A 21643-nucleotide genomic window follows, 5' to 3' on the forward strand; every position below is an offset into this window, starting at 1 on the left:
GGCATCCCAGAGCCCGGGAACCTTCCCAGCTCTGCCCACTGGTACAGACAGAGCCACCATTTCCCAGGTGAGGGTGATGACTTCTGTGGACACTTTCAGCTTCATCAAATGAGAGGTAAAACATGCCAACTTCGACCTCACTGAAGATACCTCAGTCAGTAGCTTTACCTCACATTTGCCAAGCACTAGAAGTGTGCCTTAGCCAGGCCAGCCAGGAGTGGTGTTGGAGTTGTTCTCTATGTGAGAGAGCAACTACAATGTACTAAATTCTGCCCAGGAGTGGATGACGAGCGAGTTGAGAGTGTATGGGTCAGGATCAAGGGGCAGGCTGTCGGGGGTGACACTGTTGTGGGTGTCTGTTACAGGCCACCAGATCAGGCTGAGGAAGTTGATGAGGCCTTCTATGGGCAGTTGAGAGTGGCCTCACAGTCACAGGCCCTGGTTGTTGTGGGGGATTTTAACTTCCCTGATGTTTGCTGGAAGGACCATTCAGCCACAGTCCAGGAGGTTCCTCCAGTGCATTGATGATAACTTCCTCATGCAGATGGTGGAGGAGCCGACTAGGAGAGGTGCACTGCTGGATCTCATCCTCACTAACAAGGAGGGTCTGGTCGAAGCAGTAAAGGTTGAGGGCTGCCTGGGTTGCAGTGACCACGAGATGGTGGAGTTCAGCATCTTGTGTGACAGTAGAATTGCAACCCTGGACTTCAGCAGGGCTAACTTTGGCCTTTTCAAGCAATTGCTGGGGGAAATCCCATGGGCAAGACTGCTTGAAGGAAAAGGGGCCCAAGATAGCTGGATTGCATTCAGAGATTGCTTCTTCCACCCTCAGGATCAGAGCATCCCCACACAAAGGAAGTCAAGGAAGGGAGCCAGGAGGCCTGCGTGGTTGAACAGGGATCTGTTGGGTATGCTCAAGCAGAAGAGGAGAGTTTACAGGTCATGGAAGCAGGGGCTGGCCACTTGGGAGGAATATAAGGCTGCTGTTAGAGGATGTAGGAAGGCAGCTAGGATAGCCAAGGCCTCCTTAGAATTACAGCTGGCGAGAGGGGTCAAGGACAGCAAAAAGAACTTTTTCAAATACATAGCAGATAAAACTAATACCAGAGGCAAGGTAGGCCCACTGATGAACGGGGTGGGTGCCCTGGTGGCAGAAGATACAGAGAAGGCAGAATTACTGAATGCCTTCTTTGTCTCTGTCTACTCTGCCGGAGGCTGTCCTGGGGAGCCCTGTACCCCTGAGACCCCGGATGAAGCCAGGTCAATGGAGGAGTTTGCTTTAGTCGATGAGGACTGGGTTAGGGAGCAATTAAATAGTCTGGACATCCATAAATCCATGGGTCCAGATGGGATGCATCCGCGGGTGCTGAGGGAGCCAGCTGAAGCCATTGCTGGACCGCTCTCCATCATCTTTGCCAAGTCTTGGGAAACGGGGGAGGTGCCCGAGGATTGGAGGAAAGCAAATGTAACTCCAGTCTTCAAAAAGGGCAAGAAGGAGGACCCGGGTAATTATAGACCGGTCAGCTTCACCTCTGTCCCTGGGAAAGTAATGGAACAGCTTATCCTTGGTGCCATCTCAAGGCATATCAAGGATAAGAGGGATATTAGGGGCAGTCAGCATGGCTTTACCAAGGGTAAGTCATGCTTGACCAACCTCACAGCCTTTTATGAGAATGTAACAAGGTGGATGGATGATGGCAGAGCGGTGGATGTGGTCTACCTTGACTTCAGTAAAGCCTTTGACACAGTCTCCCACAGCATCCTCACAGCTAAGTTGAGGAGGTGTGGTCTAGACAATAGAGTAGTGAGGTGGGTTGCAAACTGGCTTAAGGAGAGAAGCCAGAGAGTGGTAGTCAATGGTGCAGAGTCTAGTTGGAGGCCAGTATCTAGTGGAGTGCCTCAGGGGTCAGTACTGAAGCCAATATTATTCAATATATTCATTAACGATTTAAACGAGGGAATAGAGTGTACTATCAGCAAGTTTGCTGATGACACTAAGCTGGGAGGAGTGGCTGACACGCCAGAAGGCTGTGCTGCCATCCAGCGGGACCTGGACAGGCTGGAGAGTTGGGCGGGGAATAACCCAATGAAATTTAACAAGGGAAAGTGTAGAGTCCTGCATCTGGGCAGGAACAACCCCAGGTTCCAGTATAGGTTGGGAAATTACATATTAGAGAGCAGTGTAGGGGAAAGGGACCTGGGGGTCCTGGTGGACAACAAGATGACCATGAGCCAGCACTGTGCCCTTGTGGCCAGGAAGGCCAATGGCATCCTGGGGTGTATTAGAAGGGGGGTGGTTAGTAGATTGAGAGAGGTTCTCCTTCCCCTCTACTCCGCCCTGGTGAGACCACATCTGGAATATTGTGTCCAGTTTTGGGCCCCTCAGTTCAAGAAGGACAGGGAACTGCTGGAGAGGGTCCAGCATAGGGCAATGAAGATGATTAAGGGAGTGGAGCACCTCCCTTATGAAGAAAGGCTGAGGGAGCTGGGTCTCTTTAGTTTGGAGAAGAGGAGACTGAGGGGTGACCTTATTAATGTTTATAAATATATAAAGGGTGAGTGCCATGAGGATGGAGCCAGGCTCTTCTCGGTGGCAAACAATGATAGGACAAGGGGTAATGGGTTCAAACTGGAACACAAGAGGTTCCACTTAAATTTGAGAAAAAACTTCTTCTCAGTGAGGGTGCCAGAGCACTGGAACAGGCTGCCCAGGGAGGTTGTGGAGTCTCCTTCTCTGGAGACATTCAAAACCCGCCTGGGCATGTTCCTGTGCGACCTCATCTAGGCGTTCCTGCTCCAGCAGGAGCAGGGGGATTGGACTAGATGATCTTTTGAGGTCCCTTCCAATCCCAAACATACTGTGATACTGTGCCTGCACGCAGTGAGTTAGTGCTGCTCAGGTGACATGTGACAGGAACATAAAGCAGATAATTTCCCTCCTTTCCTAGCAGGAAAACCCCTGAGGCACACAGCTATGAGGCAGCTGAGAGAAGGCTCTGCAAGATGGGGAGAGACAGTGGATCAGGGCAAGAGGATGTAGCACATCCTGCTTCTGCCTCCCACCAGCACCCCTCCCAGTGCTTCCCTGGCACCAGCTCTGGCACTCAGCTCTGACATCTCTGAGTCAGTTTAACTCCCTAATGTGGAAAAGAACAACTCTAAGGGAAAAAGCAATGTTATTAAGAAAACAAAACAAAACGAAAATGATGACAACAACAAAAACTGGGTAGTTTTCTGTTGTCTGAGTGTGTTCAGAGAACCTCATGAATGTCAGGGAGAGGATGTTGCTTTTTTGCTGGCATGGTGCAAGAAGAAAGACAAGAGAAATACCAGAAAGGGTAAAGTCCCATTGCTTTCCACTGCAGTCAGCTCTTACATCAGCTCAGCTGCCCATGAAAATGTGCTTCAAGTTTAAGCCTCAAAGTTGGGTCATTTGCAGCATACCATGATGAAAAGAAGAGATAAAGAATTGATTTTACCCTGCATGGGTTGAATTTTGGTTTTGCTTGCCTGCCTGTTTTTTTCTCCACTCTCCCCCTCACTTCATATCTGTCCATATCCCATTTCATTACCTGGCACACAGCTGCACAGAAATCCCCAGTCACACTGCAGATTAAATCAACAAGCACAAGGAAACACTTTGAGCCAGACTTACTGTCGTTCCCCCTCAGTAACTCTGCTTTGCTTGTAAACCACATCGACAGCAGTGTCATTTGCCAGCCATTCCACATCAGTGTGCATGTGGCTGCTCAGGCCAACAAACACTTTGCATGGGAGAGTCATCTTGGAGCCTGTTGGTAGAAGAAAGAATAAAAAGAAAATTGGCTACATATGGAGAACTACTCATTCCCTTGGTGAAAACCAACATCTCCAGAGGTAGATCAAGTTCCTACACATGTCAAGCACCTCTAAATTCAAAACTGAAATTAAGCCCCAGATTGCTTTTGATCCCCTGCTCCTTGGCAGCAAGACCCTTCAGTTTGTCAGTCCTTCTCACAGCTAACTATATTATTTTCCCATTGCAATAGTCAGCAACTCTTGCACTAGACACATTCCTAGGGAGGCAAAGTTGTGTTCTTGTGGCCTTGCTGCTTTTGACATACTGCATCCTAAAGGCCATGGTGTGATTTACCACTCTAAAGCAACTACATTAACCAGCAGTGTAGCTTCACTCAGGTGCTGTGGGCAAGGGCATTTAGCTCATGGTGAGACCTCCAGACATAAAGTGAATGTGTAAAAATTCAGAAATTTTATTGTAATTATTGTAACTCAGAAATAATGGTAAAGAGCCTTCAAACTGGTGCGTATCTATATTATATGGAAAACACAGGGCTCAATCATGTGCACAATTGTATTATCGTATCTGTGAAGATCATAATAACAGGGATATAAAACACTCCACAGAGCTAGATAGGAAAAAAAAAATTACTTGGTAGGCCTATGATGATGGAAAGAAAAGTGACAGGGAAAACTAAGACATTATAGGACACAGCTGTGTGTATAGTACCCAAGTTTAAAAAGCTTAGTGTAAAACACACCTGGCATTTTCTGGGAAGATGAAATGCAATAGAAATTTGTTGTCATAATATAATCTTCAAAGAAAATTTGAGATCCTATCAAGGTCCTTTCTAACTAGCAACAACTGTCTAATTCAAACAGTAAAAAGCAATAAAAATATCTCCTCCAAAAAGAGTTAGATGGCCCATTCAAAGCCACCAGATATCCTAGACCACTTTGAGGCAATATAGAAAATGAAGAGTTCTTACTGAAGGAGGACTCTTAGCAGCTGATATAGGGGTACAAACATGCTTTTCTTCCTTTGTGAGAGGCTAACATCTACAGGATTTCTGTAGCTTCTCCTACGTAAGTAATAAAACCTAGTTGTAGACAATAATATGCAAAACTACTCCAGCACTGACCCTCAGCTAATATAATCAAAATCAAAAGAAATAAAACAATTTCTGCCAACAAATTTCACCATAAGAGGACCTGCTTTAATTTTTCTTTGATAAGGTGTTTCCAAAAATAATGCTGGGCTTTACCGAGAGCAGCTGATGTTGTCTTCGCTGTTGGATACACAATTATTGGGGTAAATCTCTTTTCTTGCTCTGGAGAGAGAAACAGAACGGAGAGCCAATGCTAGCACAACAGAAAATTTAGTCACTGCCCCAGAAATATAATCAGAAACGTGCCACTTCACTCAACATCTTTCATCTGCCAGGAAAGCATTTGTCTTAAACCCGCTGGCAAAGAGAGACACGGCCGCCCCCTGCTGGCCGCTGTGCGCAGCAGCGCAATACCCGCCTCCCCTTCCCCAGCCCGTCCCTCCCGCCGCCTCCCGTTTCACCCCTTTGCGAAATAGCGGCTTTTCCCCATCCTGAGCGAGTTTTAAATGTTTAATTTTCTAAGCCCTCAGAAGTCATTTGCAGTGACAATTTCTAAACACACGCACACACACCCCCTCCCGCAAGACATAAATTATTTGGTTTAGCAACCGCAGGCACTTGCAACATTGAGTTCTGCCTCCTGTAAAGCTGCTGCGAGTCTGGCAAAGGGGTGACCCCCAGCCCTGCCGGGGTGCTGTGGGAAAATCTCCAGGGCCAAAGCAAGCACCCACAGCGTCCCGCTTTCCTTGGCAGTGCTGAGAGGCTGCGTGTGAGTTCCTCTCCTGAGTTTCATCAACAGAGAAGAGATATTGTCTTAAAGGCTGTAATGTTTTAAGGGGTTGATATTTACCAACAATCTCCAGATGAATTGTTCTGGTGATTTCATACATTACACCTTCATATGGAAATGACATCTTGCAGGTGTAATAGCCAGCGTCTGTTGGTAGCACGGCAGTTATGATCAGAGAAGAGGAACCCTGCAGATTTACAAATTTTTCATTGTTGTCTTCCAAAGGCAGGGCATCCTGGAGAAAGGACAGAAACTGCTGTTATGGTTCAGATAGGTGTAGTCACACCTTGTGTTACTTCCGGACGAAACTACTTGTCCCTTTTTCTCTGTTATTAAAAGTTCACTTATCACTGGAAATTAGAGCATTTCCACTTTCCCACTAAAAGGCAAGTTCTTCAAATATGTGCCTATCTCTAAAATGCTTTGAGGCACTATATGAAGTGTGAAGAATTGCTATATCCATCTTGTCTACAATATGCATGTTTAGCTTTTTAATAAACTGCTAATTTTAAGATGGAAATAGGCTCTTTCCTGAGTCCTCTTAAGAGTAATCATCTAAGACATTCTTCTAAGACAAAATGATTTTAGTAACCATGAAGGTTTTCACAACACTGTTACTTTCCATACATGACCTCATAAGAGTAATCTTCTAAGGCATTCTTCAAAGACAAATACTAGTAATCATTCAGTTTTTCACAAAACCATTGCTTACCCTACATGATCACATAGACTGTGATAAACTCCTGCTCTGTATCACTAACATTTTGTTCATGCAAAGGCTGGAGCTCCTCTAGGAGCAATGACGTTCCTTTTCCATGGAGGCAAGCTAGTTCCTTCTGACAGTTGTAACAAGAACCATATATAGGGGGACAGATTTCTGCTTAGATAAGTGGGTTTTAGCCAGGTTCTAAAGGGAATCCTGAGCAGAGATATTTTGCTGATACAGTACCAGACACAACATAGGCACTGCTGTATGAAGCCAGCCTAGGTAGTGTATCCTATAGTAAGAATGATAGCTGCACAAGGCAGAGCATGTGATCATAGTGGGAGTGTAAATAAAAGCTAAACCAATGTATTATGAAAATAAAAGAAAAATCCTGTGCTGTCCAGTGCAAGATTGTACAGCTGAGGATGATTAAGTGAGGGATATTTGACCTTATAGGCAAAACCAGGCTTGTGTACTTGAAAAGCCATGGCCTGGCAAGTTAGGTAAGAGAATCCTATAAGCATTATGTGATGAATCTAGTATTTCAAAATGCTGTATTGCAGTTGATTAATGATAGTTACCCCATCTGAACAGCTCACATGGGTGAAGCATCACTGGGAGGTCTTACTTCATGGGATTCACTAGAGGGGCCATAAAAAGAAGCACAGTGCCAAAGAGAAAGGCCTAATCTGAAATGGTAAAACCTAGGGTCAGGGTACGTAAACCAGCCTTAAAAAGAGTTACACTGCCTGTGAGAGCATGTAACATGTGAAGCACTTCACCCTTTGCTGAGTCTACCCCGAATAACCTTTCTTAAACCATATACATCTGCGCCAAAATTTCTGCTATATTATGTCATGCTCATTACTTTAATAACATGATGTTCAGGAGAAAGAGAAAGTGGAGATGTATGTGTCTTTACAAACAGGTTGGGATCAGGCTTTGCACAAAGAGGAGGTGAAAGTTCTACCTTGTACCACTGGAGCTCCAGGCTTGTCCTATTTGGTGTAAAATCCCATAGGTCAGGGCAAACGATCTTCCCAGAGGTGGAAGTGAAGAGGACCTGGAGATAGGCAATCTCCCGAGCAGCTGTTTTCTCCATGACCGTGAGGTGGATGGAGACCTCCGCGCAGTAGGAGGAGTTCCTGCAGACAGAGGGGGAAAGGTGAGCACCCACCAGAGATAAGGGGAACTCAAGTGACACCCTTGGCTTTCTCCTGGCTTTGTTTCCCTCCTTAGTAGTCTCTAAGAGGCCAAGTCTGAGATCATACCAGGGGGGATCCTGGAAAATCACTGGTACTGTGTTTTTTGGCACAATCTAAACATGTTGCTGACAATGTCTGCCTTGGAGCTTCAGTCTTTTCTTTTTTTGTACACCAGATTTGCTGTGCACCCTTAGGCTAAGGCATGATTTTAATTTTGTAAGGAGAGGGAACATGTTCACCTGAACAGTAGCAGGTACGTCATGAACCCTCCGCCATTTCCTTGCAAGAGGTCTTGACTGTGAAAACCCTAGTGATTGAAACCTCAAAGGATAAAATAAAAAGCTTGAAGCATGTATTAAAAAGCATCTGCAGTTTCTGTACCATAACCAGTTGGCCTTTCTGTAAGTATGCATTATTTTGAATAAAAAATAAAGCATTCCTGCTTCGAAAGTTTTGCAATATTTAACTTTTCTTTCTGAATCCAAGTGATGATAACTTCCAGTCCCAAGGAGTAACAAACTGGGGTAAATAAGCGCTTAAGCTATGTCCTTCCCAACCTCTGAAAGCCTGTCTTGGAGATGCCTCCACCCAGGGCAGTTTCTGGAAGCCAGAAGGTCAGGGCTGGACTTCCAGGAGACCAACTGGGGACTGTGAGCTGATGGACTCGCAATACTGCTGGGACACTGTGACTGGCAGTCACCTACAGGTCAGATGCCTAAATCCATAATACTTGCTCAGCAGAAGCAGAAATTCATGATAATTTCATTCTACTCTCGTGTTACAAAGAGTTGAAAAAGATCTGGTGGCTTCCCTGCAGGATAATATGTAAAGCAAATATGATTTATTTGTATTTTATTAATCTTGTAATAATGTTAGTGATGAAGCTATGCGCTTGAGTCTTGTGTACTTTTTTCAAACAGATTTCACAGCATTTTACTATAGCTGTCAATAATACTGCTACAGTGTTATAGGTTGAGGAACTGAGGCGGAATAGTCCAGAAAGCGGATTAAAACCACCTTTCAATGTCTCAGGTGACTATTCTGTGCTCTAGTACAACTTTGCAACCTCTTTTTATTCTGGCCTCACTATCCAAGTCTCGTTTTCTGCCCCACCACAGCCATTGCTGCTGAGACATGTGGAAAGGCCAACCCAATATGCTGAGTATGATTTATTAACTGGAATTCTGCCTGTCCATCTCTTATGCTGCTGACATGTCACTCACGAGGTGTGCCTTGCCAGCAAGGAAACTGCTCTACACAGGCAGCTCCAAGGATGTATAGATATGTTTTCCACTATAGACCCCAGAGCAAAGTGCCAGTTGCCAGGGGTGTGCTGGAGGCTGACTGGAAGAAGGAGCTGGCAGGGGTCAAGGACCCAGGATACCTTGTACAGTTCAGGTTCTAATGGGTGTTTTGCCTTCCTTAGTCCCCCAGAAATCCAGGCCCTGGTACCTCTTTTGAAACTATACAGCAGACTGTCAGATACTCAGAAAAAGATGACCAAGTCTCAACCCACTGCAGTATCATAAATCTGGTTCTAGTCTCGTAAATGCACATCAAGTTTCATGACAGATCTTCCAGCAAAGCCAAGGCAATCAAAGTATGGTTTAAAATCTGAAGTAGAAGTAAACACCAGGGTTAAGGAAGAGGGAAGAAGGAAGCTACTCCAAAGCCTTGGTAGATGCTTCATTAGACAATCTGAATTGTAAATAAGGCTATTTGCTTCTCTGGAACTGTAACAGGAGGGTTGCATTCTGCACAATCCCCTGCTTGCAGCATGTCCCCACTCGCCACAGACCTGACTGGCTCATAAACAATCTAGAACAAGCTCTCACGTACACTATTTCCTCCTGTGCCCATAGCCAGACTGGCAATACAGTGTCACGATTTAGATTTCAGTATATGTATCTATAGGAGACACACAATACATTTAAGAGTTCTGATTTTCCACATTTTTTTCTCTAATGAAGTCATCAAAGAAATTATCTTATTCAGACATGCTCTGAACACAACTGGATTTCAGAATCAAGCTAATGTATTTTAGACATAGTCGTCTTGTTAGCACACTGGATTTTCTTTTAAATACCCACCTTCTGGTGCAGATATATACTCCTGAGTCTTCTACCATTGCTGGTAAAAACCAGAGCACATCTCCTTTTGCCCAGATTCTTGGATCTTCATCTCTTCCTGATATCACAGTTTTTGAACCATTTTTATACCATGTAATATTAGGGGTCAAGGCAGAAAAATCCAAGTGTTTGTATTTGGGGGATGGGCATTTCAGAACCACAGGTTCTCCATGCAGTTCATAGTAGTGTTTGAAAAACACGGTGTGTTCTGAGCAGTTTTCTATATAAATCAAAGACATTTTTACATTACTGTTGGGCAGGCACATTAAAAAGAAAGGAGAGGGAGACAGTAGGGGAAAAAGAAAGGCATGTCCTTACCTGTGCTTTTGACTTGCTGGAGTCTGAAAGCAGAGGTGCCTGCTGTGCACATCACCAAGATAAAGAAGAGCCTACGCATTTTTTCCCAGAGAAAGTTGTAAGGAGAAGATCGAGGGAAGGTATCTTGAAATCTACAGGGAAGTTTATTACAAGGTAGAAGATACAATGAAAATACTCATCATTAAATGAAGAGTTAACTACTCTTTTCCTCACTCTGGACCTGGTGAGCTTTGGTTCACTCTTAGTAAGCAGAAAGTCTTCTTCATCCCTGTTTTATTGAGGGCTGGCTTGTGAAACAAGAACATCTGGCTTAGCACAAACACATCACTTCTGTCCCTTTCATTTCTAACTTCGGGAGATGCAAACAACATACCACAAGATGTTGCTGTCCCCACAACTTTCTAGTGCAACAGCTACGGGTGGACAAATCTAGCACTGCTGATTTTAAAATAAGAGGCAACTGAGGCAGGGATCAGCTGCTTCCACTTAGCTGTAGTGTAGTAGCTTGGGTGAACACAGGTGTCTCCCAAGGTTGTATGGCCCTCATTAAATCCTGTGTTACTTTGCCTTCCCCACCATGGCTACCAAAGTAGGCCAGCTAGTGCAGACTGGGCTGCAGGCAAACTTCTTGCCATACCCAAAGTCAAGCTTTCAAAGTTCCCATCAGTTATTTTTCTTGGGATGAAAGAAACTTTGACTCCAGTAGTATGCACACTCATATCGCTGTTCATGCACAAGTGAGTTTTCAGCACAGACACTATTACCATCTGTGCTAAAAACAAAAGCAAACAAACAAACAAACAAAAACTATGAGGAAAACCCTGAACAGCTCATCCTAAAAATCAGACACAGTGACACTGAGGGGAAACAAAACTATCTGCTGCCAGTCATTCATTAATTGTCATCTGTACTGGCCTGCCAAGGGCAAGGCAGCTTCTGCCCACATCACTGAATGCTTTGTGGTCTGCCACGAAGTTTCAGCTGCTGCTACTCTGCTGATTATGTGTTATTTCAGTGTACCACAGACAAAAATTCATAATGCATGCTACATATAGGCACCAGTTTATGCTCTAAGGTATTTATGTGCTGTACAGTACACGTATGCATGCGATACATACTAGTTCCATTTTATACACAGGAGTGTAAATTGCATGCATTTAACATTAGCCTGGCACTACAGGATGAATATCAAATGACTGGACAATGACTTCAAATTGTATTGAAGAGCAAAAACATATTTCTACCAATATAACACAGTCATATTCATAGGTGCTTACCTTCTTGCATCTTCTGTGTATCCCATCATGCTGATACTTATAATGTGGTTTTAATCCAAATTTCTCCTTGTGTAGTAGCTCTGTTTATCTGACATCTGATCATTTTACTGTGATAAACTGTTTCAAGCTTATTGCCATCTGTACAACACCACAAAGCCAAACGCTTGCTCAACTACACTGTTTCATAACCACGGGTCGTCTCCCCTACCCCTAGATCTGCAAGAGTTTCCAGGGCACTGGCCCCTCTCAGGGCTACACCTGGACAAGGTGCTTATGGCTTTGTCTGCAGCATTGATAAGCCCCACAGTTCACATCTAACACCCTGTAACATGGGAGTTTATCTCTCGTTAGATCCTTTGCTTGATGAAAATACTTGGCTATTTTGTCCAGAGCTTTCTAGTCCCTCTGGTTTAGTTTCTAGCAATCTCCATAAACCCTGTACAATCTGAGGGTTTAAGGGAGGATTTCGTTCCCAAATTTCCATCAGATTCACTTACCTGTGGTTCTGCAGTCTTTCAGCCATTAGCTTCTAATGAAAAGATATGACTGAAAGTTGCTAGTGAGGACCTTATATAGGTTTTAGCTCAACACATAGCGGAAACTTGTCTCTCATTGCACAATCATATGTGTGTCAGAACCAAACGACATTTTAGACCCACCTTTCTTTCCTTCCTTCCGTACAGTGAGGAGGAGAGAAACAGAGACAGAGAGAGAAGAAAAAAAAAAAAGCATTTGGATTTCCCAAAAAAAAAGGGAAATGACTGCTAAATACATGAGTAAATTTCCCTTTTTCTGACGAATGGTAGTTTGCTTACACTCATGTCTTCACATGACTATTTCACTCTCTACCTCAAATAAAAAATTCTCATGGGTAACAAAAGGTGTCCTGCAGCATAGTCAGCAGCTGAATAATGGCAATCTTCACGTTATGTGGTTTAGCAAGTTCCTCATGGACAACATAAATCTTTCGTGATTTCCCAGATCACTTGTGAATCACAAATGGCTTGATTTCCATTTCCTTCCATAACATCCATCTGAGTGTCACAGCTTACATTAAGGCTCTCTTTGCAATGGTATATGAAGAATTAACATATGCAAGCAGATTATGGCATCCAGGCTCATAAGCAGAAGGGGTAAGAAATGGGTTGTGCATTGTGGCAATGTTGGCCTCTGCCTGTTTAGAAAGCAATCTAGTGGAGGACTTCAGTCTGGAACTGGACCACACGCCAGTTTTTCCTGTGTCTTGTCCTGACATGTGATGCCTCCTGAAGGAAACCTGAATTTCTTGCAGCTTTGTGATCCCTCAGGGAGCAGCTGTCATGCACTGCTTCAGTGCTAGCCCAGGAGGACAGTGTGTGGTGTCCAGCTGACCGGCTGGACCTCAAGTCAGCACACGGGTCCCTGCTAGCAGACCTCAGTAAAATACCATTCCCTCCCTGGCCTTCATAAACCTCAGCTGAGGAGTCCTGGCCTGGAGCACTGGGGTAACAGCCTAAGGCTCAGGCTTTGTGGTACTCTTACTAACCAAATAATGACTGAGGGATAAAAAGAACATAGCTGTTTATCACAGTAAGCATATAAGAACCATTTTTTATCTAACCCTAACATAATGCATTAACTCTTTCTTTAACTAATATCAGTCTCAGTTATACTGGACACAGAATATTGTTTAAGAGGTGAAAAATTATCAGGTTTTGAGATCTTGCTGCCATCTACTATGGAGAGAAGAAATTAATAGACGATGACATCTATTAATACAGTGCAATCTTTGAGGATGTGTCATATGCTTGGGTTGCACGTATTTTTTTTCTGCAGGCAATATCCACCATATTACATCTATTTCAGTAAATAAACAAAAAGAAAAAATCACAAAGCCCAATATTTCAATCTGCAATGGTCTTTACAATTTCTATATCCTGATCAATGTAGTCACTGCAATGGTCTCTGCAGCTATCAGCCCCATGCATGGCTGACCAGTTTTCCTTAAGCAGTCCCATTATCCATGAACCTGAAAGGCTGATAGTGCAGCTAAAGGTAGCTACTGCCCTGTAGTGCTCCATCTTCTCAGTGTAAAGAGAGAACTTGTCTCCATTGATGCTAAAATCCCACATTTGGGTTACAAAACCCCGGGTCTTGCTTTCTGGAGTCCCCGTACTTCATTCTGAGAATCTGACCTCATAAATCATAAAATTATTTCAGTTCTTCCTTTTCCAGTTCACTGTATGACAACCAGACAGAAGGGTTGTTGGATTGGATGACCTACGTTATATATAAGTCTAAGTTCAGACTGTTACTATATGAGTGACTTACACAATAGACGTGGGAGTTTCTAATGGTAACCCTGGTCACAGGGGCCAGGCAAGTTCCCAGCAAATAACCCAGGCATCTACCAAACTCAGAAAGAGCAAAACTATAGGAAATTAGGTTGGATAGCCTTGGAAAGATTGTACCTACCAGCTGCTGCAAACACATTTCGTTGCATTCACTGAGTAAAGCCATCCAACAGCAAGCTGTTCAATGAGCAGCAGAACAAGCATCACTTGCTTTTCTGCAGGGATTTGTGCCCCATGCCCTATCACACACACAAACATACACACATAAACACTCCTCCACTTCAGCTCTCCCCTCATGGCCTTTTCCCACTGCATTCCAGCCTTTTCCTACCCCCACTTCATGTCCTCTGCTCCCACCTCACCTATGTCTAGACCAGGTCCAGCACATCTTTGGGCTCGCTCCCAACTACCTCAGTACTAACTGGTCAACTTGGCATTGCCCATCACCATGTCTAAGGACTGGGCTCTGCCTGATTTTCCCTCTGCAAGGCCATGCTTTGGCTTTTCCATCTGTCTACACCAACAGTGGCCAATTTTCCTCACGCTACTACAACTCCAGACACTTTGAAAACATAACCCCTTGGAAAAGACAGCTGAAGCAAGCTAAAGGGTTCAAAGTGAGTTTAAAGTGCAATAATATATGCCTTAGAAAGCTAAACTAAAACCAAATATCTATGGAGTAGCAGTGCAGTTCCAAGATAGCGTAATGACCAAGGGGAATCTCAGTCATACACCTAATGAGGTTCAACACTTTCAATAAACTTTCTTCAGAAGACCTCTGTCCTGGTTTTCTTTTTACCCAGAAAATGTCCTGGTGACATGCACCAGTATCAGGACTTGAAGTTAAAATACTATATCTGAAGGTGCAAAAATCTAGTTTAAAATAACTCAGGAAGAAACGAAAGATAGAAGAAGCATTTTTTTAGGAGCTGTCTGCTGAGAAGACCATGTCACTTTGCGGCCAGTTATGACTGAGTATTTATAAACAAAAATATGCAAGTCTAGCAGCTATATATATAGAGAAACTCTTTTAGGGAAGCTGGTGTCATTCTGTGGTTTTTCTGTGCTGATGATTCATTTATACAGCTCAAAATGCTAGAGCATAGCTGTGAAATTCCTAACTCAAAGACCAGGCTATTCCCCATATGTCTCATGCGTTGCTCATCTCACTAGATTGCTATTTCCTGCACCAGGGCTACATGCAGCTGCCTTGCTGCGTTTGTTGGATTTTGCTCTCCTAGTACATCCCAATAAAATAACCAAAATTTCAAGTAATATTTAGCATCGTGGCCGTTCCTTGCAACAGAGATTTTCTAAAGGCCTCCACAAGCAACTTGTGGAGGAGCAATCTGTGAGGGACAGTTGAGGTGCCAACTTTCTCTAGTGACTCCCAGGTTTTGCTGTCTGTGCTGGAGGAACTCATCCAAGTGGCTCTGTGGCTGATGATGTTTGGCATCCAGAAACTGTGCTCACATGGACTTTGCTATTTATTCTGTTATTGAGTTCGGCTTCACGCAATTAAAAATAGGAGAAAATTTCTCTGGTTCACATAAGAATAAGGTGGTGAGGCATTAAGAAATACTGAATGTTGAAAGCTGACTGGCAAGCAGATGCAAAGTAAACCACAACTATTTCACCAACACATGTTCTTGGGCTTATTGATACAGGCAAACCCAGTGTTAATAATTTATAATGCCCTTGTACACAGTTCCCAGATGGGCTCTTGGAGAGCACAGAAATTGAGAGGGAAGAAAAGAAGCTATCCAACTCTGAAAATAACCAAATAGATGGGACAGAAAGAGAAAGACTAAACAGAAAAATTATCTCAATGCACAACAGATGCCAAGAATACAGGAATTTGCATGCTCATCCAGATAAATAATTGCTATCATACACCAGTTGTGTATGACTGAGAGAAACAGGAGGAGATGGGCCAAGAGACATTCACTTTGTCATGAGAGAGTGCGTGTTTGGCCAGAGCAGTGACAGCTTGGTTACAGATTGCCTCCCTGCTATGGGCTCCTGGGATTTCCACAAACCCTTTCACTGCAAAAGAAACCAGGCAGGCTGTGAAGAATAATCACACTGTCAAGAGCTGGAAGGGCAGGGAGGAGGAGACCCTCATTGTAGAAGTCAACAGGCCACAAGGGACAATGCAATGGCTGGAAAAGTGCAGAGCCAGCAGCAGTGAAGCCAGAAATACTTCAAGCAACAAAATGTGCCTCACCTGCCCCCACCACAAATGGAGTTTGGGTTGACCAGGGGGACCAAGGTTGACCAAGGGGACTCTTGGTCATCCTCATCACTGTACCTATCACACCCATGTTTGCAATACTTGCCTGGAACACTGGTAGGTCTTTGTCTTGCCCACTAGCGCTGTGCACAGACTGCCAGCAGCAGATTAAATTATCTCTGGACAGACACACAGCCATAGACTGGTGAAATAAAGAAATTATTTCTAAAAAAGTGGTATTTGCTGGCATTTTGTTTAAGTGAGAAAACCATCACTGGGAACAGCCTATATGACATGCAATGCAAAGTGGACAAGCAGTGAAGGAGGACTGGTGCAAAGCTGAGTTTGCTGAAGGCTGCAGAGTTAAAGTGCTGTCTCTTTCTCTGTATACTGAACTGGAAAGGGTAATCTAAATTGCTAAATAGCGACAGTCTCACCATCACCACATCTGAATGCCTCTCTAAAACCAAAATAAAAGTGGAAAAAAAAAATCTCTTACTGCCTTGTTTTCTCCCATGGATAAAATTATGTATAGATATGCTGAATTTTGTCCATGGTGTGTCAAACAGTGGCTTTACTAGTGTAAAGGCTCAGATGCTGAGAATTACATGCTGCAAGTGAAATCAGTAGGATCACTGCTGAAATGCAAGCACGTGTATTTCTTTGCAGATCTGCAGATGATGACTGACAAGGCAGGTGAACCACAAGTTGCAACTCAGCTTGAGGACTTCCCTGGGGTACCAGCCGTCCCCACTGATTGCATGGAACAAGCCTACAGTATCTACCACGCCTCAGTGCAGGACTTTAGGCAAAACTGCAACACTGACATGGTCACTCGCTGTGTCAGGGCTAATCGGTGAGGTTGACTAGCAGCTAACAATGCTGAAGATAACAGCAAGCAGACATTTCCCACAGCTATGGCATCTTCTCAGACCACAGGCAATGAGTCAGTAGGGGCACTAGGGACATGCAAGAAAAAAAGTAAACCTGAGATTTTTGTGTAGCTGGTTTTTTTTCCCTACGCTTCCAAAATCCACATGTTTGCTTGCAATCATGATCAGTCTTTTTATATATGAAGCAACAAAATGTGCTCTGTGGTCTCATGTGTGAAAAGTGTAGAGTGATTTAAAAACACAGAGCAGTGATTATGAAAATCCCATGGTAACAGTAGACAAGGGAGGAACTGTGTCCGGCTGAGGAGCACGAAGTCATACAGAGTTACAGGAACCAGAATAACAGGGACAACATAAGATCTCTAAATCAGTTATGGCACTTGGTTTAAGCAGCCAACACAGCAAACAGGGAATTACAGAAGCAAAAGGAAAAACAGATGACAAAGACCTTCGTTCATGATTACCTTTTTGTTAGCTGGACTTAAAATTAATTGGTAAAAAGTAACTTGATAGCTATGAAAAACAGTGACAAATATATGGCTTATGATTAGGGAAAAATTGAGCTGGCATGGATCGTACATTACTGTAGGTGTACTGGAAGGATAATATTAACCATTCATTTCTTATTACATGAATAAAATCCTTGTCTCACCAAAAAGAAGTCATTCATTTAGTGCAGGCAGTAAATCTCGTTTATCTCAGTTTTACTATCCTTCTGACACACAAGTGTGTTTCACACACTTGTTAAAGAAGTAGGAGTATGAAACACACTTATTGAATACAGTTACCCATGGTATTTCTTTCTTGGTGTGTAATTCATTATCACAGGAGTTATGGGGGCTGGAGTGGAGGACACAGTGCAAAATCTTTGAAAGTACATATGATATAGAAATAAAGAGACCAAAGTTTCAGTTATATTTGGTGTTCTCCCTTAGGACTTGTCTTGTGTTTAGTGTCACAATGGTCACCGAGTGTGACGTCATCAAGGGCTACTTGAGAAAAAATAAGACAACATAGACTTGATCTGGATATAATGGAAGAGGGGACTACAAATAAATGAATGACAAATCAATAGATGCAAGAAATACTGCTTCTTAGTGGGGGGAAAAAATCACGTATTTGAAAACATGAATTAGGACAAATCAAATCAGTGCAGAAGAAAAAGAGCCAATCCAAATATCACCATCATCCTCCTGAAGACGAAATGCAAGAGAAACCTAAAGTGATGCTGTGAGATCACATTTTTTTTGCAATAAAGATGAGATTGGCTTAGATTTTTTATCTTCTATTTATGTGTGAAGGTGGTGCACACACATTGTGAAGCACTGAAGAAGGTAAGATTTTGTATGATTCACTCATGTTAATGAACACATTTGTTTTAATAAAAACAGTTACCATCAGGTGAGCTTGGGGGTTTCTTTTCTATTCACAGTGGCTGATCACACAACAAGAGTACAAATACACACAGGGCAGCAAAACTAACCTTAGAAGGATTTCACTGAGCTAAGCCCTTCCCCAGCACATGATGTTCTGTACCAATTGAAAAGGGAACTCACTATTTCAGCAACTGGTTTTTAAAGACTTCAGGAGGATTTGCCACATGATGTGAAGTGAAGACAATATTTAATGCCATTTGTTTAAATTGTTGCTATCAATTCTATTTTGAAAAGAAATATAAGGGATTTTTTACAACAATATTGCTTTACTATGCACATTTTCCTGAATCACAAGCTGGAAGAGCATTCATTCAGACTTAGTTAATCAGAAGTAGGGAGAACCAAACATGAGGGTTTACTATCTGCAGGAAAATTTTGGTAACTTTAATTAAAGATTGCAAGAAAATGGTGGTTTTTTTCCTTCAAAACATCTCTGGGTTGAGAACTTCCTTCCCAACAAAACTGAGATTCCTGCTGGTCCTTCTGGCTGTAACTTCCAGGATCTGTTACCTCAGGGGCATTTCCTTCACTGGGGACCCAGCAGAGCCCTGCACTTACTTTAAGAACAGCTCATCAAACTTGATCTTCTCATAAGTGCTGAGCCATTCCTTTGTCTTCACAGAAGGCTGAAAGATCTCAGGACCTCTATATGTTACTATTTTGATTAATGTACAAGTTCTTGTGACTAGGTTTCCCAGGGAGAGTGGTTTTGGCAAGATGTATGAATAATTGATGCGGCTCTTGGCTTGATACCATAGTTACAGGAACAAAAGAAAAAATGGGGAACTGAATTTAACCACATAGTATCATAATGATATGGCAGCACTGTTTGGAATCTTTAACCATCATTTGCTCCTTTTACGTTGCAACTGGCCAGCTCTGCACAGCAAGGACATGACACTCAGCAATAGGGTATCTTGCTGCTCCTCAGTGGTTCAGAGCTGCTGCCTGTTTCACAACATGTTTATGAAACCAGCCAGAGAAGAGAGGGTTGTAATTACTTGTCCCATGCAGAAGTCACCAGATCTTTTGCTGATTTTTAAAATATCCAAGAAAATTCTTGGAGATAACAGAAGTGTAAGAAGGCACATAGTCCTTGGCACTCCAATGGTAATTTTCAGACTCATTAAAAACTCTTTCTGTCGATATGTGGATAGAAACAAAGAGAAAGAAAAAAAATTAGAGACATATACATATCCATACATGGAGAAATACAGATGCTGCCACCTGCTGAGAGGGAAAGGGTTTATTCCCATTGCAAAAGTCCCCAAAAGAAGGGTGGAAGTGAAAGCCCTGCAGGGTTTCTGTTCCTGCTCTGCTGTGTGGTTTTTTGTTGTCCCATGCAAAGTGAACAGCTAGGGACTTTGGCTGTGCTTGCCAGGGGACACCAGAGTAAACTGGCCAAAACTGTTTAGCAGAAACTGGCAAATGCTTGCAGAAACTCAAAGCTATGTTACAGCAAAACATCAGCCAGAAAATGTTTACTTATTAATAACACAGATAATAGCATTTTGGTGGTTTACACATATAGTGAGAACCCAAGTACTACTTTTAAAAATATTTATTCTATGTAGTCCTATAACATCAAAAAAACCCAGTCACAGCAATGCTGTGTCATTTTAGGTCAAAATCCATTAGTAAGTTTGCAGGTGATACCATGTGTATTAGAGGCTGGCAGCCTCTTGCAGAACCCCTGCAGCTGGGCATTCATGGAACCATCAGAACTAGACTGTCACCCTGCAGAGCTTGCTCAGACCACTTGTCTCTTAGGATAAATTTACTTCTTCACTTTCCAGAATCACTGCTAAGATAGAAGAGAATGATTTTTCCAGTATATCCTCAAATCATCAAATTATTCTTACTTCTGAAGGCTTGGTGGAGTGGAGGAAAGGTCTGAAATTTTCTGGCACCGCAGTCTGACAAAGGAAGAAATGTAGTGTTTTCTTAATAATGTAAGCAGCCACCGGTTTTAACATTCAACTTAAATGAGAGTTTCAAAACCTTGCAATGTTGTAATGAAGAAAAGTGCCTGGCAGAACTGTTCCTTGAGGCTGCGCTTTCTCAGAATATGAAGAAACAGCACCTTGAGGAAAGGATTCTGTCAATGTGCCAACTCTGATGTTTTTGTAAGATGGATTTTCCTCAGAAACTGGTGCACAGGAGGAATAATGAACTAACCTGCTCTTAACCTGCTCTCCTCCATAACCTTCACCTCTCTGCAGACCTCTGTCCTCCCAAGACCTCTATCAGTCCTGCTCAGGCACGAACATGGCCAGATCACCTATTTAGATGGGGGACTTTGTTATCCTTTGCTATTAAGAAAGCATTATTTTGTACAGAGGTAAGTTACTTACTGATACAGCCACAGTAGAAGGTAGGTCATGAGCAGAAGTAGGGCCAGGACACAGAAGACAGACGGTACGTGGAGTGGTACAAATGCAGGAGAGGCTGTTGTTACCATAAGGAATTCAACTGTATCATTCTCCACCTTCGCACCATTGTAGAGAGGCCTCTTATCCATGTACCTGGTTCATTCCTAAAGGCTGTCCAGATCACAGCCAGCAGCTCTTATGGTATAAAGACCCTTCTCAACAATGTTCAGCTTTGATCAGAAGACCCTTCTTTACTTTCCTGTCCTGCAAATGGGTGCTTCATTGTGTGTGTATATACATCTATGTACACACTGCAGATTACTCAGGAAATAGTTACCTCTTTTGCTAGTAAAAGGCTTTGTAAGCAAAGAACAAAAGGTGTCATGGACCTTCAGGACATTAGGAGAAAGGGCAACACATGTATGTGTGGGAAAAAGCTTAATGAACAGAGTAGTGGAAAACACCTCCAGATCTTCGGAAGACCTCACGATACTTCATAGGTGATCCAATAGTCAGGAGTCACATCTTGTAGCATCACAGAGAAATAACCATGACAGCTGGGGAATCCGAAACCATAAGAATGTTAGAGCAGTTACAGTAGATCAGACCAAAAGTCCATGTAGCCCTGTATCTGGTCTTGACAGCAACTTGCAACCAATGTTTAAGGAGACATAAGAACTTGACACATGTATTATGAATTTTCCCCCCTTCTGTTTTCTGGCAATGATCAGTTAAGAACTTTCAGAGCCTCCAGAAAGGACTGATGCCAACACCACCTGACTTTGAGGAATCTGGGATACCTCCAGCCTCTCGCCCTGACTGTGCCCTCCAACTGCCAGCTTTTCTCTGTGATACCAAGTATCAAACCTTGCTGTAGGAGACACATGTCAGGTCCTCTGTCATTCTCGCTGCCCTTGTGTGTATATTTTGTAATTCTATACCCTACTTGAGATAAGACAGCCAGAACCACATGTGTGAGTAATATGAACTTCAGAAGTTCTGTAACAACACTTTCTGTTGTGCCCTTTATTCTCTTTTGTACCAGTTGAATCCAGCACCATGCAG

The 21643-nt window shown here is 43.1% G+C and overlaps 1 protein-coding gene across 6 annotated transcripts in view; it reads right to left on the reverse strand.

Annotated features, from left to right (window-relative positions):
- IL1R2 (interleukin 1 receptor type 2) overlaps positions 1-21643 on the reverse strand; it is a 61346-nt gene that overhangs the window by 25516 nt on the left and 14187 nt on the right. For 3 of the 6 annotated variants that reach the window (XM_065061004.1, XM_065060988.1, XM_021290577.2), the window contains 6 exons: positions 10035-10165; positions 9678-9936; positions 7353-7527; positions 5737-5911; positions 5043-5108; positions 3656-3791 (listed from right to left, as the gene is read on the reverse strand). In XM_065061004.1, the coding sequence (XP_064917076.1) occupies positions 3656-3791; positions 5043-5108; positions 5737-5911; positions 7353-7527; positions 9678-9936; positions 10035-10165 (942 nt within the window). The other 3 variants (XM_065061012.1, XM_065061021.1, XM_065061030.1) reach the window with 3 other exon arrangements.

The sequence above is a fragment of the Columba livia genome, chromosome 1, assembly GCF_036013475.1.
Source record: "Columba livia isolate bColLiv1 breed racing homer chromosome 1, bColLiv1.pat.W.v2, whole genome shotgun sequence".
NCBI lineage: Eukaryota > Metazoa > Chordata > Aves > Columbiformes > Columbidae > Columba > Columba livia.